This window comes from Larimichthys crocea, chromosome IX (genome assembly GCF_000972845.2).
Source record: "Larimichthys crocea isolate SSNF chromosome IX, L_crocea_2.0, whole genome shotgun sequence".
NCBI lineage: Eukaryota > Metazoa > Chordata > Actinopteri > Sciaenidae > Larimichthys > Larimichthys crocea.
The window spans coordinates 12,457,476-12,476,580 of record NC_040019.1 but is presented as its reverse complement, the minus strand read 5'-3'; the positions used below and the strand labels follow the sequence as shown (position 1 = coordinate 12,476,580).

At 42.6% G+C, this 19,105-nt stretch overlaps 1 protein-coding gene across 1 annotated transcript in view; it reads left to right on the top strand.

The window, feature by feature from the left end:
- LOC104937969 (peripheral plasma membrane protein CASK) overlaps window positions 1–19,105 on the top strand; it is a 135,906-nt gene that overhangs the window by 61,215 nt on the left and 55,586 nt on the right. The window contains exons 10-13 of the mRNA XM_027282238.1: window positions 7,922–8,005; window positions 8,145–8,244; window positions 8,648–8,665; window positions 8,885–9,006. Of these exons, the coding sequence (XP_027138039.1) occupies window positions 7,922–8,005; window positions 8,145–8,244; window positions 8,648–8,665; window positions 8,885–9,006 (324 nt within the window). The remainder of the gene's footprint in view (window positions 1–7,921; window positions 8,006–8,144; window positions 8,245–8,647; window positions 8,666–8,884; window positions 9,007–19,105) is intronic.

The window sequence follows — 19,105 nt, the reverse complement described above, 5'->3', positions numbered from 1 at the left end:
CCAGAGGAAATTAAAGACAAAAAAGACGTCCCATCCGAGCCCGGTGACGACACACAAGATGGCGAGCAGGCCGAATTTGACACTGCAGATGGGCTTGATCCTGCCCTTGCTAAAACTCTGAGCGTAATGACTTCCAACATTATACAAGTTATTGATGAAAAACTGTCCGAGATGGTTCACAAGCGTGCTACGGAGCTCCAGGCCACTGGGAAGCGGTTAGATTAGCAGTTGAAAACTCCACCGCGGCACAAGAGCCGAGGATTGTCGAGCTGGAAAAGCAGGTCAGCGCCCTCACGGAGATTTGGACATGGCTGAGAACTATAGCAGGCGCCTAAACATCCGAGTCGTCGGCTTGGCGGAGGATACGGAGACTGGGCAGCCGGTGGAGTTTTTCGAGTCTTGGCTACCCTGCGTCCTAAAGATGACCACAAAGGCCGGCCGCGTCAAGCTGGAGAGAGCCCACCGCACCCTCGCACTGAAACGGGACCCGAACAGGAGACCCAGGTCGCTGCTACTTCGATTCCACGCGTTCAGAGACAAGCAGAGGGTCATGGAAGTGGCGCAGAAGGCGAGCCAGAAAGGCGGCTTAACGTACTAATTTCGGGGAAAGACCCTCAGTTTGTTTTCTTCTGTTGTACATTTGTTGTTGTTTATTGTAGTTCAGGTGTTCAGCTCAGGACAGGACATGTGTATTAGATTTATGTGGGGTATCAGTGTGGCTTTTTTATTCCTGCTAATGAAACTGTGCTATGTGTCTGATAATGAGGGTCATGGGATGCATATACATGATGAGTGTAGGCAGGCTCGGACTGGCAGGCCGGTGGCCTCCGGTGTTTTTTTTTGTGTGTATGTATTTGTTATTTTGTAGCCTCTGCAACATTTGCCCAGCAGCCCAAAATGGACTCGTGGCCCATTTGCATCCACTTGGAATAGGCTTCACACAAAAAGTGTGAAGCCTATTCCAAGTGGATGCTTCCCCCTGCCCCCTCAAATGGATGCGTCCATGCAGCCGCTAGGTTTATGTGAAACCGAAACAGGGATTGACTCAGAGCAGAGAAAATCCGATTTAAGGTGCGGAAAAGGGCCGCACAGGTCGGGAGTCGAACCTGCGCCTCCGCAGCGAGCCTTCACACATGGAGCGGCTGCTTAAGCTACCGAGCCCCTCAAATCAGTGCTGTAAGTAGACTGTTTCCAAAGTTTAATGAGGTGTAGACATGTACAACATGATCTTTATTGAGCATACTATGTTCTGTGTTATTTATGGGGTATTTGGGGGTTCAGTATGGGTGGGTGGGAGAATGTTTGAGTGCGTGTGTTTTGGGGGCGGGTTCATCGGTCCAATGGTGGGCTGGTCCAGAGGAAAAATGCCAGGGCCGAATTTTGTTCTCAGTCCGACCCTGAGTGTAGGTGTAAACGGCTCTGACTTTTTTTTTTTATCCTGTCCTTATGGCCATGTCTACTTTAGGTAATATTAAGATCTGTTCTTGGAACATCCGTGGCCTTTAAAAAGCTTAAGAGGATGGCAGTATTATCATTTCTGAAAAAGGAAGATGTTTCTATTGCGTTCCTCCAGGAGAACGCAAGGAGCTGGGTGGGGCAGGTGTTTGCTACTTCATATTCTTCTTTTAGTAGGGGCGTAGCCATTTTGATTAGTATAGGGCTAGCATTTAGGCCTCTTGACTGTGTTAAAGACAGCCAGGGCTGGTATATAATTGTTAAAGGGATACTCGCAGGAAAAGAGGTAACATTTATCAATCTATATTCCCTCGATTTTCTCTCCAAGGCTTTTGCAGTTTTTATGGAACAGGCTTCAGGGGGCTCTTTTGTGGGGGGAGATTTTAATTGTCACCTTAATCCCTCTCTTGATAAACTTCCATCTGATACTTCTCCCCCTTCTAAGCAAGCGAGGGTGCTCACTAATATATGTCATGATATTGAATATTCTGATGTATGGAGGCAGCTTTACCCTACTGATTCACAATTCACTTTCTTTTCGGCCCCACATAAAAGCTATACCAGAATTTATTACATTTTCATCTCATCCACAAACATGTCTCTTGCCTTATCATGTTCAATAGGTAACATTGTGTTATCAGACCATTCTCCCCTTTATCTGGTATATTCTCTCACTGAGGACAGGGCGTTGTCACGGTGCTGGAGATTTCAGCCTTATCTTCTCAAAGACAACAAGTTTATCTCCTATTTTACTTCAGAATTTAAGATTTTTTATTCTATTAACTCATCATCCACAGATAATCCCACTGTCCTCTGGGAGACGTAAACTTCTCAAATCTCGACTTGCAGAATTGGAGAGAAACCACATATCTAGCCCGAGTCCTGATTTGCTTAAGGAACTGTTATGCGCATGTGCTGCGTTGAATACTTTTTTGATTTAGGACTCTGAGCAGTCCCTAAGATTTGCCAGGCAGAAACTATATGAATTTGGGGATAAACCTGGGAGATATCTTGCTAATCTTGTCAGGAAGAGGGCAGATTCTCAAAACATAGTCTCTATTACTGACTCTAATGGTGTTAGATCATCACCAGTTTTTTTTACAGATTTAAGACTCCCCAAAGCTACGGATGATCAAAAATTACAACTAAATGCCCCAATTACTAGAGAGGGAGCGCTACTTGCTTTGAAATCTATGCTGTCCGGTAAGGCCCTTGGCCCAGATGGATTTGGGTGTGAGTTCTATAAGGAGTTTAGTGGTATTCTTATAGACCCTCTGCTGTCCATGCTCAACCATTCATTTGAAAATGGGATTCTACCTCAGTCCCTTAGGGAGGCCAACATTTCTCTCATCCTTAAAAAAGGAAAATGCCCGGATAGCTGTGCCTCGTACAGACCAATAGCCCTACTTAACTCTGACCAAAAACTGCTCTCTAAAATTTTAGCTTTACGCCTAAGAGAAGGTTTTGCCCCATATTGTCAAGGAGGACCAAACTGGTTTTGTCAAGGGCCGAAACTCCACTGATAATGTGAGGAGGCTCCTTAACATCATCCAACTAACCCAGAGCTGCAAGGACCCAGCCCTTGTGCTGTCTCTCGACGCCGAGAAGGCATTTGACCGGGTCGAGTGGTTGTATTTGTTCTACGCTCTGGAGCAATTTGGCCTAGGCGATAATTTTGCGAATTGGATTACTCCGATGGCGGTGGTTCTGACTAATGGGCTGAGATCCAACAATTTCCCCTCCACCGCGGGAATAGGCAGGGCGATCCCCTTAGCCCCCTGCTCTTTGCTATTGCTATTGAGCCGCTGGCCCACGCTGCAAGGCAAAATGCTCTAATCTCTGGTATCTTCGTTGGTGAAATTACTTTATATGCGGACGACATTTTGATACACTTATCGCAACCCCAAACTTCTGTTCCCTACCTGATTGAGGTCATTTTGTCATTCAGCATCTTTTCTGGATATATAATTAACTTTGCAAAATCCGAGGCTATGCCCCTGGGGTCGTTAACATGTGTTCCAGTTATGGCTGAGCCCTTCCCGTTCCGCTGGTCTCCCACCGATTTCATTTACTTAGGAGTGCATATAACACCTACTTTTGGTCAGATGTTTAAGTCCAACTTGGGCAACTAGGGTTGCTCTTATAAAAATGGACGTCCTGCCTAGACTGCTATACCCACTACAAATGATCCCTATCTTATTATCCAACAAGCTTATTAAGATGCTTGAAGGCTGGCTATGCTCCTTCATTTGGAGCAAAAGGAAGCCCCATCTCAAGATGACAAAACTTCAAATGGCAGGTTGTGATGGAGGGTTAGATGTTCCAGATCTTAGGTTTTACCAACTGGCATCGCACCTGCGAGTGATTGCAAGCTGGTACAATTGTGATCCAGCCTCAATTTGGCATGATATTGAATCCTCTCAGTCGAAATGTCCCTTATTGAATCTATAGTTTATGAATAATCCTGAATCTGTTAAGAAACACTGCTCTAACCCTATTACTCTCAGTACTATGGAGATCTATTCACTCCATAGAAGGCCCGGCTCGGTTTTCATCCCTTCTCACTCCCATTCTTGAAAACCCGGACTTCCTGCCAGGTTGCAAAGACCTGGGGCCTCATGTACAAAGCATGCGTACGCACAAAAAAGTGGCGTACGTCCTTTCCCACGCTCACGTTCAAATGTATCAAACGTGAAACAATCGTAGAAATGTGCGTGCCCTACGCCAATTTCATAGCTGTCGTACGCACGTTTCTACAGCTATTGTTCCTTTGGCGACACTTAGAGGTGACGCTGGGAAACTGTTAATAATGTGAAAACAAGTAGTCATCAGAGTGATGTGCACATCAGAGACACACTTATGAACAATTAACACACCCACGTGTTTGCAGTTATATGGGTGGATATAAAAGCATGCGTAATGTGATGAAGAAAATGGTATTAACAATGGCAGCGTTAGCGTTGTTAGAGGACCTTGCAAACGTGAGCGATTTAAGGAACGCAAGGATTTACTTGCAAACCATGATAATTGGGTCATAAGCCGATTTCGGTTACCAAGGCCAGTGTTACTGGAGTTGTGCGCAGAGCTGCGGCCGGCCTGAGAGAGCAACGGGGGCCGGCGAGTAGCTCGGGGTTGTGCTGACTACGCTGGGGTTCCTGGCAACAGGGGAATTCCAGCGGGAGCTGTTTATCTAAGTAGGAAACATTTTCATTCCATCAATGTTCAAATCATATGTGATGCGCGAATGCAGCTAACTAACATCGTGGCAAGGTGGCCTGGTTCAACGCACGACTCATTCATTATGACTAACAGCATGGCTGGGAACAGGCTGGAGGCTGGCACGGTGCGCGATGGGTGGCTTCTTCTTAATTGTCCCGTATGTACATACGGGACAATTAAACGAATAAACTCTTTACTTACCCAGAAGCCGTGCCAGTGTGCCAATGCATATTTGGGCATGTGGCATTCAAATATCATGTTTTTAGTTTTCTTTATTTTCTGCTTGTGAAATTAGAGCTGCAGAGCTTTCTAACACACCTGTCCACACCTGTGTGTGCGCTGCTCTGATACCACGGCATTTCCAGCCTCACACACACGCTCCCACTCACGTCTTTTTTTTTGGTCAAATTTATCCCTGTTGACAGGGAACCAAACAGAATCTCCACTTCATCCACTAGAATCTTTAGCTTAGACTCTGTGAAATTAATTTTCTTTCCTTTGTTCATTGCGTTATCTGATCGGACAAAAAGGTGAATCTCAGGTCCAGGGCCTATTTAAATAGATTTGCATATGTAAATGGGGCGTGGACAGGGAGGAGTTGCACGTGCGCTCAATTCCACGTTGATTGGCATGCACAAAAGAAACGTGCTTGGATCCATGCGAACGCACACTTTGATACATCTGAATATTTTTGTGCGTACGACAGTTTCCGGGTTCTGGCGTACGGCAAGTTTTAGTAGGAAATCCACGCAAGTATTCGTACATGAGGCCCCAGGGCTTTAAAGTGTGGAGCACCCAAGGGCTGAAGAAAATAGGTGATTTATTTGAAGGCCGGGTTTTACTATCCTTTCAGCAGTTGCAACAGCGATTTGGTTTAGTTAATCAAGGTGACTTCTACAGATATTTACAAATTAGAGATTTCATAGTTAAAGACACCACCCTATTGACTAATAGCACTACTTCAGGTGTGGAGAAGGCCCTGTCTCTACAGATTAGTAAGAAATGCATAACTGTTTTTTACAGAGCCCTGAACTCTATTTCTCCTCTCACCTCACAAACCACCAAGCAAGCTTGGGAGAAAGATCTAGGTGTTGCTATAGATGAGGCTGTCTGGCAGGAAGTCTGGTCTTAAGCCATGAACATCTCGGTGTGTAACCGCACCAAATCCATACATTTCAGGATTGTACATCGTACGCATATAACACCGGTTGTCAAGAACAAAATGGATGCTAATGTTTCCCCACTTTGCTGGAAATGTAATACTGAGACTGGTAATTATATTCACTGCCTCTGGTCATGCGTGAAGTTACAAAGGTATTGGTCTAGTATTGTGAATGAACTGACTGCTATCTTTGGTGTTCCAATACGGATGGACCCTGTGTGCCTGATACTTGGTCTCCCAGATGGTCGGATCATTGACAGTAAACACAGGAGACTTTTCAATCAATATACTGACTCTTGCTGCTAGAAAGAACATTCTACTCTTCTGGTCCAAGAATGTTGCTCCAACAAAAAAATCATGGCACAACATTGTTATGGACTGCATTCCTAGTGAATACATCACATGCATGCTTTACTCCAAAATGGATGCTTTCTATAAGGTCTGGGACCCTTACCTGCAGCATATTGGGCCCACCCTGTCATCCTCCTTGCTTCGTGGATTCCCCAGATCAGCCTAGCCTGTCTTGGTGACTTTGTGCTAAGTGCTCACTATCTAACGGGCACCTTGTAGCCTTGCTATGTTTGTATGCTCTTGTTACGTTTCCTTTTATAGGCGGAAACGATAACGCTGACAACCAACAACGAAAAAACTCAGGGAAGACAAGAGGCGGTCAAAAGATATTTATTTTCCATCTTTTAAAGGAAAGAAACGTAGGTTTGGAACATGTGGGGGGGGGGGGCAAGAACTGTGGGGGTTGTGCCAAATAAAACAATCAAAGTACAAAAAAATGGGCCTAGCTCAACCTGTTCTGGGAGTAACAAAAGAACAAACAAAAAGGCCTCACTATCTGTTCTACCAAAAATACCCGAAAAGAATAAAAATACATCGAGGGCAACAACCCATAACCTAGTGAGATAACAACGGATACTATGTGTGCAAATGTATAGGGTACCCCAGCCTTACCTCAGTTCTATCCCCACCACCACAAACCTTCACGGAGCATGAGTCAGTCAAAAACCAAGACAGACAGAAAAAGAGAGAGAGCAACAAAACAGAGGGGCATTTAAAAAAGGTGTCCTCTATCCCTGATAGGACGAGTGATTGGAGGTTGAACCAATCCCAGCCCTTCTGGAGCCCACAGGTGGCAGCCAATCCTCCCCTTCTCACCTGAAGGAAAAAAGGGAGGAGAGAGAGAGAGAGAGAGACACACACAAACCTGTACACGTAACAGCTCTGTATTTATTCTCTTGTGAATATTGCCTTGTCTAGCGGCGGGAGGTTGAAAGGGAGGAGGCTGGATAAAAATGTGCCCACTGTACTATTTATTTTCATTTTCATAATTATTTGCTATTTACCGTGCCCACATGCCTACATTCCATTGTCTTTCCCTTCTCTGCCCTGTCCGAGCAGTTCGTTGTGTTTTGTGTTGTGTTTTGAAAAAATGTAATAAAAATATTTTAAAAAAAAAAACAAAAAAGAAAAAATAACAGGTTTCAGAATTTACCAGTTAACATCTCACGACTGTATTTCCTGCTTGGAAAATGAGGATGGTAGTCTCTACAACATGCATCATCAAGATTCAGTTTAAGTAGCATAATTAGACTGGATGGCTGAATATACACTGAAACTTCAATATCATGCAATCTTAATGTCTCTTTCCTTCCTTAACTCAACACCACCATTTTGACCCCTCAACCACAGTTCTCAAAATGTCACCTCTGTACACGTGCTAATGCTTCATGCAACAATACCACATGATGACTGAAACTCCACAGCAGCTTTCTGACACACAGACCTCAGCTTCTCTTTCATTAATTTGAACTGATAGACAGTGTTACAGCTATGCATTGCTAAACTGGTGGACTACCCCTTTAATAGATGCAGCAGTGTAACAGTCTTTAATTGGATCTTCTCTGACTGGGAAACAGCCACATATTTCAAATACGACATCCATGACGAAGTTCTTTCCAGAGCCACAACGGATCTTGCTGAAGAGCACTCCTCATTACAAATAAACTGATCTCCATGCAGTAAAATACCCGTTTATGACTTTGCTTAAGTCATTTCTGATCTTGGATTTCTAAGGAGAGGGACCGATATGCCTACAAAATCCACCTGCCAGAGACCGTGGAACAGCTGAGAAAGTTCAACTCCAGGAGAAAGCTCAAGGTTTGCATCTTCACACAAACTATCATGCAAGCATTGTCATATTTTGCAACAGTAAGTTGTCATGACATCATCACTGTGTGTAATGTTGAGGTAAATTTTCACAGCTCCACACATCCATGCTTCTCTGCTGTTGTTTCAGGGGGCTGTTCTGGCTGCAGTCTCCAGTCACAAGTTTAATTCCTTCTATGGAGACCCCCCTGAAGAACTCCATGACTTCTCTGATGACCCCACCTCTTCAGGTACACACAAACAGCACTCACAAACTTGTTAGGCATTTCAGCAAAGACTCACTTCCTCCCTCTGATTTCCTTCCTCTCGTTTGTTCTGTTTTTATTGTTTTTTTTCCGTTTCTTTCTGAAGCTTTCTGTGCACAGGTTCTTATTACTACGAGAAAAAACGCTCTTCTTAGATTTATTACACTGTGAAAGGCAAACTATGCACACAGGGTGCTGCTGATTCTTTGAGCACATTTACTGTAAAGCAAAGAAATACAGTTCAGCACAGTTGTTCACTCCAGTTTGATTATATAATCCTATCACACATCAGAACATGTTCATCTTTTTCTGTAGATGTTTGATTACCAGTGTGCTCCAACAATGTTTAATTGTTTGTCGGTTTCTATTAATGCTTCCCGCCTGCTAGGACTATTAGCAGCAGAACGTATGTATCCACTGGATGTGTGTGTGCTGTACTGTTTGTAGCTGTTCAGTCACTTCACAATGAGTGAAGGCCGTCTTTTTTCATTACTTGCTTTGAATGAATACAAAGTTTCAATGCACCTCAATACAATGCATTCAGGGAACCTTGAGGTGGCTGATGGATTATTGCTCTATTGTGTGTGTGTGTGTGTGTGTGTGTGTGTGTGTGTGTGTGTTGCAGGGGCTGTGTCTCAGGTGTTGGACAGTTTAGAGGAGATCCACGCTTTGACAGACTGCAGTGAAAAGGATCTAGATTTCCTTCACAGTGTTTTCCAGGACCAGCATCTACACACATTGCTCGATGTAAGTGTCACACCCGGCTCAGAATTAAGCTAGCATACATAAATGTTGATGACAAAATAAGTAAATTGCATATAGTGCATGGAAGTAGCTAACGAGGTAGCCAACTCGCTTCCTTCCCACTTCCACTTTGTTGAGAGTTGCACATGCTCAGTACAGATCAGGCAGGATGTAACACACAATCATGTCTTTCACATGTTTGTGTTTTCTCATGTGATCACATTCAGACCGATTAACGGTGACTGGTATGGAAGATCTCTGCCAACCCTGAAATGTGAAATTGACAGTGAAAACTGTCAGTTTAACTCTGCCTACACTGGTTTTTAATGTTAGCACCATCTCCAAATGCCACACCAATGTGTTTCATTTGCAATGAATGCATTAAAAAATTTTGATTTTGATTCTGGAGGCAGTACATCGAGCACCAAACTTTCCGGACAAACTTTCCCAAGGCTTCACAGAAGAGGGATGCAAAGAGCTTGATTGTATCTTACAATTGGAGCTGTATTCCCCCGGTGCTGTCATACACACACCAAGAGAGCGCTGCAGCATCTTCTTCATGTATTGTGAATCTTGGCAAGACTAAAACACCAAGACTAAAAGACTGTGAAAGGATGCATGCTGGCCAAGCTCATAGCACACAGTGGTGCATATGTTTGATTTTTAACTGTTGAAAATATCTGGCCATTTATTTCTTACTTTTAAAATAAGCCCTATTTGAATATGGCTGCTTTAAACACATTCATGTGTTACTCATGGACTTTGTCTCATCAGTAACATAAACACAACCCCACTAATGCAGTTTCCTGCAGTGTTTTGACATAGTGCATTGTCAGACTTTTTTTGTTGAACAAAAAGGCAAGCCTTTCTGTCTGATATGTGACACGTCGTTAGCAGTGGTTAAATTGGCTTTTGTAAGGAGGGGGAGCCTTTCTTCACTCACAGTGGTCAATATCTCTCAAAACAACCTCGCACCATAGGTTTAATACATATTTTATCAATTTATAAGCTACTTATTTATATCTCACGCCAATTCACATATTGGTAACTTATTTAGCCTACATTTCAGCATCAATCTACACTGCAGTTTGTAAAACTTATTCACAATATACACAATTCACATATTAACATTTTTTTTTTTTACTTCCCAACAATTTACACTGTTATTTGCATTACTTATTTACATCTCACACCATAAATTCACATAGTTAATTACATCTGACACCATAAATCTACATCAATCAAATCAATTGTTTGCTAAACTTTCTTACATGTCACAACATCAAACTAAATATCAGCAGTTGCCAGTCATTACAATTAATTCACAACTTTCCAAATAGGACTTAGATCTCTTGTCTTCTGCCTTTCCTGTCTCTGTCTACATGCTATATGGTCTGCTGACCTCCGGGTTTAGTGCTTCTTAACAGTTAGTTAACTGAACGATTTTATAACTGACATTTTATGTTTCTGTGACCTTGTCACAAAAACATTAAGGTGAAAAAATTAGACATTTAGACGTTTCAGTAAGCTGCTGGCGCATCAGCAGCACCGTGTGTGTTTGTACGTGCGGTATGCGAGAATGTGTGTATCAGTGAAAACATGGACTGGAGTTTCATTGATTCAGGTTTTATATCAATAAACAAGCGGAACAGATTCAATAATGAAGCTCTGGCAGTGCTGTGGAAACAGCAATGAGTGAACAGACTGATGTAGCCTACTGATTTTTGACATGGTAAAAGAGGGGAGGTCAAAACTAATGATTTTAAAAAGTCCTGTAATGGGGGGCGGTCGGTGGCGTGGTGGGTTGGGCGGCCGCCTCGTGTGTGAGGGGCTGTGGTCCTCGCTGCAGCTGGCCCCGGTTCGGGTCCCGCATCGGACGGCCGTTTGCTGCGTGTCATTCCCCCTCTCTCTGCCCCCTGCTTCCTGTCTGTCTTCGGCTGTCCTATCATTGAAGGCATAGAGGGCCAAAAAAATATACTTTAAAAAAAAAAAAAAGTCCTGTAATGGTAGCTACGGCAATGATTATTATAAACTCCGAAGCAGAGGGAGCTCAGCTCCTGCTGGCTGTACTGCCGAGGTGCGGAGGCGGAGCTGAGCTCCGGAGGGCTCCGGCCCAATTTAATCTCTGGTCGTTAGCACATTTCAAAGCTTAAGTCTTCAGCGCCATTTCAGCATGCGTCATTCAAACACCGACAAGGAATTCCCCAGATACTGAACTTCGCAAGCACAAATTATACACACTAAAATGTCAGGCAAAAAAACAGACCCAAATGTTCCAACAATATGCCAAGCATGCTGAGACAGTGACCCTTGCATCCTACAAAGTGGCGTGGAACATTGCCCCTGCTAAAAACCATACGACAAAGGTATTTTTATTAAACTGTGAGAGTGTGAGTGACTGAATGAGCGAGTGAAATAACTGGCCACTGGTCTTGGTAGGCAGGACTTGCAGCGTGATGTGAATCTGGCTGAGCTAAAGTCTAGCCTGTAGTCTTGGGATGAGTTTAAGCCCATTTTTGTCAATCTCCTGTTTCATAGTGAGGGGTGTGTAACATTTGTGACATGGTAAATTGTTAATATTTCATTCTGTGTGTGTGTGTGTGTGTGTGTGTGTGTGTGTGTGTATTCGTATATGAGGGAGAGAGAGGGTGGCTCTTTACAGTACCACAGTAAAAATGTTGGCTCCCTGGCTGGTTGGCCACCCCTGATGTAGGATATGGCACCCAGGCCACTAGTTTGAGCTCCTTCATGGATAAACAGCTGGTGCTTTGGATGCAGCTTTACTGTCAGAACCACATGACTTCTATCCTTCTTGTGCATGTGTATGTGTTTAACACACATGGTGGCATAGTGCAAGCAGTGAACTCAACTAAGAATCCTCTGTTGTTCGTCGCTGGGACTCAGTGATGTTGACAGGGCTGAGCTGTAGGTCACAGCAGCCATCTGTTAACCTAAAGCACAATAACTGCTTCACCACATCAGCACCATATTGGGTCAGTTCCCAGCATCTGCCGGAGAGGCTGGATAGCATTTTGGATTAGTACACAGTCTGTGTCACACTCTGAGAACATCATGTTGCTGAAATTTCTGGAAAGCAATTCACCGGCACAAAATAAGGATCTTGAGTCAATCAATTGGTCTTTAAAGATTTTGTCATTTTATTCTTGCAAGAGGAACAGTTCTACAAATGCACAAGACAGTCTGCAGAAAATGTTCAGGGTGGGGCAGTCCCACGCTGATTCTTATACACCTCTAAGGAGTATTCGTCATTACTTATCTAACTGTAGCAGGTGGCTACAATGGAGTGTGTTCATCCCTATCGAACCTCACTACCTGCATAAATGAGAAAGATATTTCTAAGTGCAAGGTACTGAGTGAAACCAAACAAGATTATAAGGCACACAGTGTTATACTTCAAAAACTTTTTAAATATAACTGAGATCAAACATGACTATATATGGTTATAAAAGAACACACAATCATGTAATATAAATTTTCCATTACATTTCCCTCCTTTTGATTATAAAAATCACACTATAAGTAAAGAATATATATATAAAATTCAATTTCTCAACAACATCAAATGTGTTAATTCATGAGGATTAAAAACACATCATCATACTGAGAAACTGATCAACTGCATTTACAAATTGGTTTTGTCATCAAGAGGGTCAAGCTCTGAGTCTGAGTCAGTTCGGTTGGAGTCATAGTCAGGAATGTGGTGTAGAGTTTGCATGAAATGGCCCACCGTTTGAATCAAGGCTTTCATACAGGTGAGCAGGACTGTACAGAAACAAATCATAAGAGACGTCAATAAAAAGATAGGAATGAGGATTTGGAGAATTAGTGTTCCCCATGGGCCAATCCGTAAAGCCAATCCATTGCTGAAACGCCTGCCCCATCGGAGGGTTTGAAATGACTGGTAATGGTATTCAGGATATCAACCAGCTGTGTGATGTTGTCATGAGGATCAGGAGCTAACACACAGCATTGAGAAATAGTCAGATTTAGAGCTTTACACATGCCTCCTTCCGAAGCAAACAGATAATCTAACACCATTTCATGTTTCAGTATGACTGCTCTGTAATTGCGAGCCGCATTGTTAAGAGATTCGATTGCTGCTGTGTTCGCGGTCATGTAGGCAAATAAGTCAGCGGTGATGTTATCAATGTGATCAGCTAAGAAAGTCACCCCATACCATGGAAAGAGTCCGATGCCCCATTTTTCGCCCAAGGAAATACGGTAATGGTAATAATCTTTAGAGGAGAAACTTGCCATGTCACGTTTAAGGCGTCTGCTGCCATTGGTGCTGTGTACTGTAGTATTAAAAAAATCTGTCAAGTGGAATAACAGTTAGAAGTGGTTATCTTCGCCAGGAAACAGCAACCTGCATATGTGGGACGTAAAAATGTGTAGTATTGATTACCACAAACCCAAGCATATCCTCTCATCATGCCCAGACCCGGTGTAGACCTCACTACCTTTACTCCGCTTATGTTACCTTCATACAAACCTCTGTGTCAGAATGAGAGCACCCCTCGGAGGCCTCCACTTTAGCACAAGAGGAATTGCCTAAAAACTGACCAGATGCCCTGAAACCGGAAGTGGTGTGTGAGCTGGTCGCACATGTCTGATTCATCCCTCTGCAAATACCAAATGGTGGAAAAGAAGTGACCTGCGTCACCTTGTCTGATTTAGATCTTAGACTCTTATCTGTTGAGTTATCAGGACGTAGAAGGTCCTGATCACAAAGCTGTAAGCAGACGCCAGAATTATAATACCTCTGATCTTTACCATGGCCTATGTTCATAATGCTCTGTTGGCAGGCTGTTTGGTTTGACGTGTCCAATCTCCTACCTACTGCAGTTAGGTTATCTGTAACCGTGAGGAGACACCTGGTTAAGGCCTCAGATGCTGGCTCTGCGTTAACTGGAATCACAGAATCTTGGTTTAATGCAGGGGGAAAACAAACCATGCAAGAAGAATTTGGAGCTACTTCTCTGACATTATACATGAGCCAATGAAACCATCTGTTTGTGCTCCACTCTGATTGTTCCTGGTGATAGTCGCCATCCAGATCGGTGGCGATTCTCTGGAAATGGTCGCTGGTGAGTCTGTTCTTCAGTAGTCGTCGTAACTCGTCGTAATTTTCCATTACAATCATTTAGTCTTTTTGTTGTTCTGTTCTCTTAATCCACTGTGTTCTCTGTTCTCTGGGTGTTAAACGGGAGATCTGTTGGCAGGATGTGGAATGCAAGAATGTTTGAAACAATTGAAACAGTTTAAAGGATGGAAACATAAAAGAATAGAATGCTCCTCGAAAGTCAAAGTATGAAACCCCACCGGCTCCGCCGTGGTCCGTTTCAGACGTGTATCGACGCTCGGTTCTATTTTTGACTCTTGACGCAAGCAGCACACGTCAATTCACACAGAGGCGGCGGAAGCCAGGCACAGAAAAAGCAAAAAGAATCCGGTGGATTTTCCAAATAAAATACCCTGCGTAAACTGCCGGACGTAAAAACAGACAAAAGCAAACTAATTAACTACGTAGTATATTTACACATGTAGAAGCATGTTTACACATACACCGGGAAAATGTTCAAATCTGAGCAAGTAAACAAAGTCTGGCAGGCTAACGTTCCCAGTAGGGTTTCGGTGTAACGCCTCAGAATCTATTGCATTGTGGGTAATGTAGGCACCAGGTTTTGAAAAGGTAGAAGAAAGAGTGGAAATAAAAAATTATGTCTCTGCTTCTGTCTCTGCTTCTCTAGCGGAGTCATATACTGTATATATCAATGATATATATATCCATTCATCAAAACCTGTGTGGAAATCACAAGGGTGAGCTTTAAAAAAACTGTGTGCGTGCAGCAGTGTCAGTGGGAGCCTGGCGCTGCAGATGTCTCCTTTTCAGCCTCAGTTTCACACCCCTGCTCTGCTCCGAGGGGGGGGGGTCAGAACAGGACAGAAGAGTGTAGCCTCAGACCACGAGGGAACAATGGCCTCTATTGTCAGGCCTCAGTGTCATTCACAACAAGCACAGCCTCCATCACTATCTGTGTGGCTCAGTGTAGCCTCCACCGCACTAACACACAGTGAGGAAACCAGAAATCCTGTAGTCACTGAACGGATGGAGCCTCCTGGCTTTGATAACTCATGTCTCGTTTGCATTCTGTTGGCTGGGTTCTTCTGACAAACCACTTACCGTCTCCTGGGTGAGTGTGTTTTCTTTCTGATGTGTTTGCAGGAAGAACGTTTTGTCAAGAGATGCCTCAAGCTAATTTGAAGTCAGCCTGGGATCCCCCCGGGTTTTTGGTGTTTGACGTGTATAATGAATGTATTTCTTTCTTTTTTCTTTTCCTCACGCATTTGTTTCCAAAGCTCCTCAGGCTTGCTTACTAATGGTGACAGAGTAACAAGTTTCCCTTAAGGAAACAATGTCTGAACTGGCTTGGTAGCAATAGGAAATGAAGATATCATACTCATCTTAAAAGAAGAACTGCTTTCCTGTGAGCATGAAGCATGTGATCTGCATATTTAAATGTTGTTTAGAGTTTGTTCTGCTGTAGGCTTCAGCATCTTTATACATTCTACATGTTGTAATTCTAGTTCAGATCATTTCATTTCATATCTCAACTAGGGATGCACCAAAATGAAAATTTTGGTCCGAAACCGAATAAAAATTAAATGGTTGGCCGAAAACCGAAACCAAATATGAAATGCAGTTGTTAAGTTTTTCACTATTTTTTTACTATTGCGTAAATAGCCTAGAATAAATTTGTAGACATGTTTTTTCAAAGAAAGTAATTGTTTATTTAATATCCTTCAAATATTCCAGTAGAATTTCCAGTTAGTATAATCATTATTTCTTTCATATTTTTCATTAATTTTTCTTTTTCTTTTTTTTCATTAGGCTAGGCTTTCAAACAAAACAATTCCAAAAAACATGACATTCCAAAACAAGTGTGTGCTTGTAAACTCATACACTTATATCCAACACCATGTACTCCATTACTTTTTTTGTTACTTTATTTGTTGTTATGGCTTTTGCACTGTCCTTCGTGAACTTTTTGTTTTTTTCAAACAGGTCGGCCATGGATGGAAGTTGCGGTGCCGTGCGTAGCTTTCCTCTTAGCCGCAGCCGTCTCTTTCTCATATTCTTCATAAAACAAATCTAAATAAGGTTAATGGGAAGTGGGTCGTCTGGAAGAGGACGTTTGTGTTTTAATTTTTGTTTTTGGGATCGTACAGATAGAAAGATAAAGACGGTGTTGATTATTTCGCTCTTTGTGTGCGTGTGTAGGTGAGTGAGCGAGAGAGAGCAACAGAGTTACCATTCAGAAACATTGTATCAAACATTGGAATCAGCAACCCTGACCAGATCACCGCGCACATTGTTTCATTGCATCAATTGCGTCACGGCACTATTCGGCCTTACTATTTGGCCACTTCACCGAAAGCCAAATGTGGCATTTTTTGCAATATTGGGCCGAATACTTTCGGTTCCCGAATATTCGGTGCATCCCTAATCTCAACAACTGACAATAACTCTTTTCTTGATTGTACAGAGGTGCAGTACATCTGTATGTGGAACCATATGCTCTCTGTATGACTCAGCCCTCAGGCTTTCTGCTTTATTTTGGTAGGATTTCCTGATGAGTGTATTGTGTTTGTTCATGGAGGGGGATGCAGATGCACATTGGAGACGTGTGTTTGGTGTGTTTCATCATGCCCACGATCCTTTTCTTTGTTCTGGTGGTGTCAGGTTCTCACAGTAAGGAGAGATACAACTGTCTCCTCCAAACAGAAATATGCACACATTTTTATTTGCAGGTACTCCCACAATCCCTTTTATCCCCCCCTCCCTCCTTCTGCCTCCTGGACCTTTCAGTCCAGTTTGCAGGTCACACCCACCTCACTGTGCTCAGATGAGCTGTTAGAGATTTACACAAACTTAACAGAAAAATTCCATGTGTTTTACTGCCTGTTCACTGCATTAGCTGATGGTTTAAAGCTGTTTTTTTCCACTGCTGCAAAACTGTTATAGAAACCACTCTAGTCATTCCTTTAGAAGTGTTCTTAAAATAACATCAGCCATCTTAGATTTTATTAGACACTCTGGTAGCACTTTCTGTGGAGTGTCTGCATACTGACAGTTTATTTCTTATTTATTTATAACATTTCAACTGTTTTACTTCACTGTAGCTGTTACAGATTATGTTATGTGTGTGTCTGTGTGTGTGCATGTGTGTATGCACGTGTGTCATTTCACAAGTAAAGTGAAACACAGAGTCAAATTCAGGCGCATACTGTATGAAGAGAATGACTTCCTTCAACTTTGGCTGCTTACAGCTGCGTTCTAATGTTTAAAAGTGTGTGCAGTCTCTTCCGTTTTTACAATTTATCATGTTCCCTATTTCTCTGTGATGACAGTCATTGGAGTGTGTCCAATAGCTATAAACAAGACCATACAGCTGTGGTCTAACGACACACAGCCTGGTGCCTCTGACACAATCTGAACTGCTTAAGTGAACTTTACTGTTAAATACAACATATTAAAACTCAAAAAAAGTACAGAATGCAGATCATAAAGAATTTGTGAGCGTAATCTTGTTTCTACTGTTTGTTTATCCTTCATCTGGTCTGTGATGGTGTCCAACATCACATGCTACTGCTGCTGCAAGAGGGAAGAACAGAAGGATTGTGTGTGTGTGTGTGTGTGTGTGTGTGTGTGTGTGTGTGTGTGTGTGTGTGTGTGATTTGATTCGAGCATACAGCTGCTGCATTTGTTCAGACTGTGTTTCAGACCAGGCCATTTTGTCCACAAGCTTTCTTTTCGTTTCTGAATAGGCCCATACAAGCCAGTCTACTCAGTGCAGTTTATTAGTCAGCTGGGACTTGGATAAGCAGAGCTCTTGTGTCTGTCAATCTTCAGTCCAGAGATGAGAAAACCGTTCAGTGTCAAGGAAAACAGAACTAAACAGAAAGAGCAGTAATAGATAGAGAGGACAATTGTAATAAATAAAATAATGCTTTGTTTTTAACCAATCTTCACTTTGCTGACTTCATTACTGTAATGCACTTTTTGCTGCCCATTCAAAACTCTACATCTCAGCTATTAAGCCGAAACCAAGAGTCTCTCCTCGCACATCATAGTTTGAGCTGCTCTGCACTGATTTTTTTTGTGACATGTAGAATCCTTCTCCTATTGTACAAAGCCTTTAATGGGTTAGGACCTACTACATTACTAGCTTTCTTATCAACTACTACTTAGAGGACACCGTGAACATCTGTTGCTGATTTTTTGGAGTTTCCCAGAAAAGAAAATCAGCAAAGTTGGTCCAGTACGCCCGAAAGCTACAGAACACACGACCTGTAGATATCAGAGTATCTAATAGTTTTAAAAGAAAGCTGAAAAGGTATCTCTACAGCTCTGCTTTCCGGATACAGACCTAACACTTTGCTGCACTACTTAAATATTGTATTACAGTATTATTACAGTCATTTTTATTCTGTTGTTTGAGTTGTTTTTTTGGGCAACCCAACCTGACCCAATGAACAATCATCCAGATAGTCGAATATACAGATTCAATACACTGCATGCGGAACGGCTCCAGAACGGCTCTGCTCTGGAATGACAGTGTACTCCACCGTCCGCCAACTCACACATAATCCGTTTGTGATGCGCACTGGTGAGGCTCCACCGGCCACGGAGCATCGCGAGTAACGCAAGATCTCACAAATTCAGGCATTTAAGATTCACGCATTGACATCTTAAACCTCTTTTGTAAATTATAATTCATTTGAAAGCCTTGTTCTTAGCCTCACTCACCCAACCTGGAAAACTTCGCAGCCAATTTTATTTGTTACAGTATATCGAGCTCCAGGTCCTTATTCTGAATTTTTATCTGAATTTGCAGAATTTGCATCAGGCTTGATCCTTAAAACAGATAAAGCAATTATTGTAGGTGATTTTAACATTCATGTGGACAACCACAATGATAGTCTTAGTACTGCGTTTATCTCTCTATTAGACTCATTTGGCTTTTGTCAAAGTGTAAATAAACCCACTCATTGTCTGAAGCACACTCTTGATCTTGTT